Source organism: Sinocyclocheilus anshuiensis, unplaced genomic scaffold (genome assembly GCF_001515605.1).
Source record: "Sinocyclocheilus anshuiensis isolate Anshui unplaced genomic scaffold, SAMN03320099.WGS_v1.1 scaffold1133, whole genome shotgun sequence".
NCBI classification, from domain to species: Eukaryota; Metazoa; Chordata; class Actinopteri; order Cypriniformes; family Cyprinidae; genus Sinocyclocheilus; species Sinocyclocheilus anshuiensis.
In genome coordinates this window covers 471,319-478,134 of record NW_015555792.1, presented here as the reverse complement: position 1 = coordinate 478,134, position 6,816 = coordinate 471,319, and the positions used below count along the sequence as shown (strand labels likewise).

At 37.0% G+C, this 6,816-nt stretch overlaps 1 protein-coding gene across 1 annotated transcript in view; it reads right to left on the bottom strand.

The window, feature by feature from the left end:
* Positions 1-1,598: 1,598 nt before the first annotated feature.
* Positions 1,599-6,816, bottom strand: part of LOC107674862 (BTB/POZ domain-containing protein KCTD12-like) — a 21,325-nt gene continuing 16,107 nt past the window's right edge. The window contains exon 3 of the mRNA XM_016468989.1: positions 1,599-1,993. Within this exon, the coding sequence (XP_016324475.1) occupies positions 1,599-1,993 (395 nt within the window). The remainder of the gene's footprint in view (positions 1,994-6,816) is intronic.

The following is a 6,816-nucleotide window of genomic DNA, read 5'->3' as shown; positions in this document are numbered from 1 at the left end:
CTTTTCAAGAAAAAGGAGGAGGGTCAATGATCCCTTGTCTTTCTGGTTCACATGAGCAGGGGTCGTTGGGAATCCTATGTGGAGCTGGAAGCTATAGAGAGTGACCCAGCGGGCACCTTGATATATTCTTACTCCTCTTTCATCCTCCAGATCTCTAAGATCTTCTGACAGGGTTTTTTTTTAGCTGTTCCTCATTCACGTTTAAAAACAAAGGGTGATAGGAAATCAACAGCCACTGGACATCCACCTTGCACCTTCTATTACAACTTTTAAAACGATGTTGAAAACATATCTTTACTCCCAGGCATTCTAATTGGATTTTAGCTCTGTTTTTATTGTTTTACTGTTTTATGGTTTGTCTTGCTTGTTTTATGTTTTAACCCTTTGATTCTGTTCAGCAATTTGGTCAGCTTTGCTGAGATAAATGTGCTATATAAATAAACTTTACTTACTTACTTACTTGATATCAATTTGATGTCAAATATTAGTCAAGACTTGATCAAGATGCTGTAACATCATTTTAAATTCAGTTTGGATGGCAATTTCTTCCAGTGGTAATTGGGTGAAAATAGGAAGTTCATCCAACACTGAAATTGGTTTAATGTATATGTAGGCCAATATGTCTGACATTAAATTTACATCAAATCAATGTCATGTCATTTTTTTCATATTGCATATTGAAAGAGTTTCTCTTCTGCTGGTGGCACCATTCTGGCCATACGGTTCTTGGATATAATATCTCTCCTTCAGGGGTTTCCTTGGGAAATTCAGGTCAGAACCAATCTGCTATCTAAGGCTCGGGGCAGTGTGTGGCATCCTCAGCCAAAGATGTGTAAACTTTGGGTTCATGGCCTTTGAACGGGGCTCTCTTAATTCAATATGGTCTTTCACCTCAGATTATAGAGACCAGTTTGAATGTGAGCGCTCTCTCTACTAGGAACCTGTATGCTTTCAAGTGCCATCTGTTTGCATTCTAGTGCAGGAATCACAACTTAGACCTAGTTTTCTGCCCAGTCTATTCAATATTAAAAGTGTTTTTCTGTGGGTGAAGCCCCAGCCACTCTTTAGGTGCTGTCACATTAGCTAAATTTGGCAGAGCAATGGTAAATATGACCACACCTTTAAAGTGTATCTTCTATTGCTGCTGAACACATACCAGTTGAGAATACATTAGACAAAGATAGCTGAGGCTGAGTTGATCCTGCTCATTTTTCTTCATGGGAATTACATACAGTCTTAGGGTGTAACGTCACTATGGCTTTGAGCTCAAAAGACTTTGAGCATTTAGAGTCGGATTCTGACACTTGAGGTGGTTTTGTTGATGTTTTAACATACCTAAAGCAGATTGGAGATGTACATGCCTTATCAGTACGGATTTTGCTCTCAGTTTAGCTAAGGTCTTGTTGTGCCCTAGAATAGGGTATGTACCTAAGGTCACTTTTGCTTCTTTCCACTTCACCTCCTGGTTGCATAAGTCCAGGTTTCTTTCTGACTGTCCCAATTTGGTCATTCATATCATTCATAAAATAATTACTGCTGCACTGTAATGGAATATCTGGTTCTCTTGGCACTTCCATGTCTGGCCAGTGGCCACTATACTAAAAACCTAGAAAGTACCCTTGAAATACCTCTAAATCGGGAGTTCTCAACTCTTGTCCTCCATTCTCCCTGGTGATGGCGCTGGTGGTGGAGGCCGCGGTGCTGCTGGGTGTGGGCTGGGGCAGAGTTTTCAGAGACAGAGTGGTGGGTCGTGCCGGATTGACCACGGGAAGCGGAGGAGGGCTCGGCTCGCGGGGCAGAGGCGGCTCAGGGCTCTCCAGGGGTGGAGGGAGAGGCGGAAGGGGGTCCGAAAGAGATTCATTGTCCAGGTCAAGAGCAATGTTTGTGTCATCCTGGCTACAAACGCTGGATATATCTGGGTTATATATGGCCTCCTCCACTGCTCTGTCGATATCTGGTTCCCTGAAGCACGGCGACGTGGATGCATTGCCTCCTGTCATTAGAAAAACAAAACAAAATGTATTAGCGACACCCCAGATTGGTGGCAGAGTGTGTGCTACAAAATATTCTGTTGCACACCAGTTGACACTTATATTAAATTTAATTCAACAGAAAGTACCCTTGAAATACCTCTAAATCGGGAGTTCTCAACTCTTCCCTCGAGGTCCACTTTCCTGCAGAGTTTACCTCCAACCTTGATCAAACTCATCTTCCAGTAACTTTCTGGTAATTTCCTGAAGACCTTGAGGAGCTTGTTCAGGTGTGTTTGATTAGGATTGAAGCTAAATTCTGGGGGACAGTGGACCTCGGGGGCCAGAGCTGAGAACTCCTGCTCTAAATTGTTATTCTTCCACCTGTGTTTAATTTTTCAAGATGTTTCTTAAAAGCATGAGTGCGCTAATTGTACTACAGGGTGAGTCTTTTCTCTGTAACCGTTTTTAAACCGAAGAATGCAACACCATCTGAGTGTTGGAGAAGACTATTCATGGTTTCTATCCAAACACAAAGTTCATTAGAACTTTTGGGCACACAGACCACTTGTGAAAGATCTGAAAGAATATCATTGAAGCTTTATTGGTTGAAATAATAATTGTAGTCTGGTATCACTATGCAGGCTGAGTGACCTTGGCTTAACTTATACTATAAGCGAAACGCACGAGAATCAATGTCATCTGCTGTCATTAACGTCACACCTAGTGCAACCAAATTATCAATATTTCTATAAAAGAAAAAGAAATAAAGTTTCAGGTGATTCAAGAGCTTACTTCAGTGCATTACCACAGTCTATGTGGGTGGTGTTGTGTAGCAATTAAGGCTCAGGGCTGGTAAGGTTGCTAGTTCTAGATAGAGGTAGAGATAGAGTCACTACCATTGTGTCCTCGGGCAACCCCAGGCTACTTGGGGTAACTTCACTCTTAAAAATAAAGGTGTGCACACCAGTTGACACTTATATTAAATTTAATTCAACAAGTTATAAATTGGGAATTGTTATAAAATACTAAAGAATGCACAAAAATTGTTGTTTGAGATAAAAAAAAAATCCTTAAACATTTTCATCGTTCCAGCGTGATAGTGTATCATTAGCTTTATAACACACAAAAACATTTGGAATCATGCAATAGGAAAATAATGTAAATCTAGAGCATTTAGTGTACAGAAAGCAGGCAACACTTGATTTTGATAGTCCATTCTAATAACTATAAGTAACTTTGCAACTACATGTCAACTAAATGCCATTAGAGTATTAGTAGACCCTAGGTTAAGGTTGGGTTAGGACTATAGGGATAAAAACTAAGGTGCGCATTCATCTGATGTTAATTTGGACTTAATGTCGCCAACCTCTTGGTGGTTTTTGCCTGGTTCGGGCTAGTCTAGGTTTATGGGCTAGAAACTACTGATCGCTCCGGAGCGATCCTCAATGATGTGGTATATCTTGCTTTAGGAAGGTCTGATTGGAATTAAACTTGTTGTGTATTACACTTGAGATGTTCTTTCAATCCACTTGGGTTCTGACCCAGAATCCCAACTGCATGTTTTGTGTGGTTTTTGCTTGGTTTTCCGTTGGATTTGCTTGTTTTTTGTTTGTTTGTTTTCTACAGCACCTCCATTTGGTTAGTCAAGTCAAGTCAAGTCACCTTTATTTATATAGTGCTTTTAACAATACAGATTGTGTCAAAGCAGCTTTACAGTATTAAATTGGAAAATTAGTGTGTAATAATTAGTGCTGTCAAACTATTAATCGCGATTAATCGCATCCAAAATAAACGTTTTGTTTGCATAATATATGTGTGTGTACTATGTATATTTATTATGTATATATAAATACACACACATGCATGTATATATTTAAGAAAAATTTTATGTTTATATATTAAATATATTTATATATGATATACATATACATGTAAATACAAGTAAATATTTTCAAAATATATGCTGTATGTGTGTGTCTTTATATATACATAAAAAATATACACAGTACACACACATATGTAAACAAAAACTGTTATTTTGGATGCGATTAATCGCGATTAATCGTTTGACAGCAATGCAAAAGGACAACAGTAAACACTCAATTTTCAGCTAAAGTCAGTTCATCTCTGATTGAGTGATGTTATCGTCCAGCTCAGTTCAGTTCAAATAGTATCTGTGCAATCAAGCTGACGATATCGCTGTAATGTAAGTGTTAGTGGTTAGTGAGCATTAGGTTTAGAGTTTGGGTGGTTGTTTTTCAGTTGTATTAGGATTAGACAGCCATACCTGCACCCAAACCTAAACACAACCATTTTTTACCACTTGGCATTTTTGAGTTAGGTTAGTGTTAGCAGAATAACTTGACATGTAATTGCAAAGTTACTAGTCAGTAGAATGTCTGTTGGGGGAGCATCACAATAAAGTGCAGATATTAAGCAGACAGTCTACTAATATTCTAATGACTACTAGTTGACTTGGAGTTGCAAAATTACTCATAGTTAGTAGAATGTCTAAAGTGGACTATCAAAATAGAGTGTAAAAAGCATGTTAAAAGCGAACCACATCACAGACTTAAAGCAAACTTTACTTAAATAATTCCCTACAAATTGGCTTTAGCGCATCAAACTGCATAAATCAGCCAATAGATCAATTCTGGCTGGTGTTTTGGACAGGGTAAACACTGCTCAGGTGATCCTCACATAGGTCCATCTGCTTCTGAGCTTCTCCTGTGGAGACTGAGGGACTTCACACAGAATATCCAATTACATCTCTGTTTTTCTGTTTGCATTTTCAAAGCGTTGGCTCTGCTTTGAAAATGGATTTGGACACTTAAAGGCACAATATGTAATTTTCGCCGCTAGAGGGCTCATACTAGATACATTTAGTTTTGTTATAATGCTACTCTGTGCGGTCGTCACCGGTCTATTAAAACGCACAACATATTAAAGCATCTTTGGTGTTTCCATGTTTTCTTCAAAACAAATCTGGAAATCGAGGGGTTATGGACACTATGACACTATGGACACGGTCTGTGTCACTAGTTAAAATTGCTTATTTCTCTGGATTTAAACATTCTTCGAAACATTTGGGATAATGTAAGTACACAAGTCAGCAAAATATATAACACTGTTCTAGTGGTTTTTGGATATTTTAATAAAAAATCTCACATATTGTGCCTTCAAGTCACTTGATGTCATTGCATTAGATACAAAATATCAAAATGAATGTCATCTGTGCTTTCTCAGAACTAACACATTTTTGCAATGACTTCTAATCAACTGGTGTTTTGGTGAGTTTTAGTGGATGTATGAAGGCAGTTCTCCTCAACTTCACGCAGATGTTGTTCATTACATTAACTATGAACACTAATTCTTCACTAGCACAAAGTGCTAATACTGGTCTTATTTCTAACCTTATATCTATTATTTTTATAATTTTGTTTCAAATTGTTTTTTCACATGTTGTGAAATATTTTACTTGACAAATGTGCTTGTGCTACTTTCTTTAAAATGACACATGCTTTGATATTTTGTTATCTAATGCAGTGACTTTTTTTCTTACCCTAAACCAGTTAAGTGCTCCAGCACCAATTCTCAAGATTGGTCATGTCAGTGCTGATTGCCTCCCTAACCTTAAACTTTTTTAGTATATGCTAAATATACAGTACTGTGCAAAAGTCTTAGGCCACTAGTATTTTCGCCAGCTGAAAAAATGGTTTTAAGTCGGTTATTTCTATCTTTTGCTGTAGTGTGTCAGTAGGAAATATCAGTTTACATTTCCAAACATTCATTTTGCCATTAATTGTAATAATCCAGTGAGATTTTTGTCTGACAGCAGCCAGTGCTCCACAGAGAGATCTGGGCCCGTATTCACAAAACATTTATCTTACCACTAAGAGTTCTCCTAAATAGCTAAGAGTTTTCTCTTAAAACCTATTCACAAAGCTGCTGAGACAAACTTTTACTGAGGAACAGAGAGAAGAAGCTCAGAGTAAGGGGGCGGGGTCAAGCTTGTTGCTATGGATGATGTCAGCATGCTTATTAACTATGCACACAGTGATTGGCTGATAGTCTCTGTCAGAGATTTATTCGTAGAAATATTATAGAGCGCAATATTATGTTGCCATATTCAAATAAAGATTTAAAAATAAAAATGTTAATTGCCACATTCAAATAAAGATTTTAAAATGCAGGCTAAGTGTCACTAATTAAACAATATAATATATATGTATATGTTCAGATAATTGTCAGCCTGTATGCTTCTTGTAAAAAAAAAAGTTAGTGAATATGCATATAAACAGCCTTTTAATTAACAGAGTAGAATAACCAGTATCATTTAATTAATTAATTATTAATAATAATAAAACATTAAAGGGATAGTTCACCCAAAAATTTTTATTCTGTCATAATGTACTCTCATGTCGTTTTGTATGAACAAACAATACTGAGATGTTTCTCAAATTATCTTCTTTTATGTTCCGTAGTTTATGTTTGTGCCGTTGTAGCCAAAATGTTTATGTGTAATACATTTTTTTTAATCAAATAAAATGTCTACTTGATACTTTCTCAATTAACACAAAAATATGTTTAAATAATCTTTTGTGGGTATTTTCACAGTCAAATTTATTTTGCGATTAATGAATCGAAACATCATGTAATTAATTACATTAAATCGACTGACAGCCGCAGCAAATTTAGAGTTGGGATAACCTCCAAAACCAAAGGTGATATCTTTATAAAAGCTCAATATCGTCAAATATTTCTAAAATGTTTACGTTCCGACTCGAGGCAGATCGCCGGCAACAGCTATTTTAGGATAGTTTGTGGCTTGGGTTTAGTGACT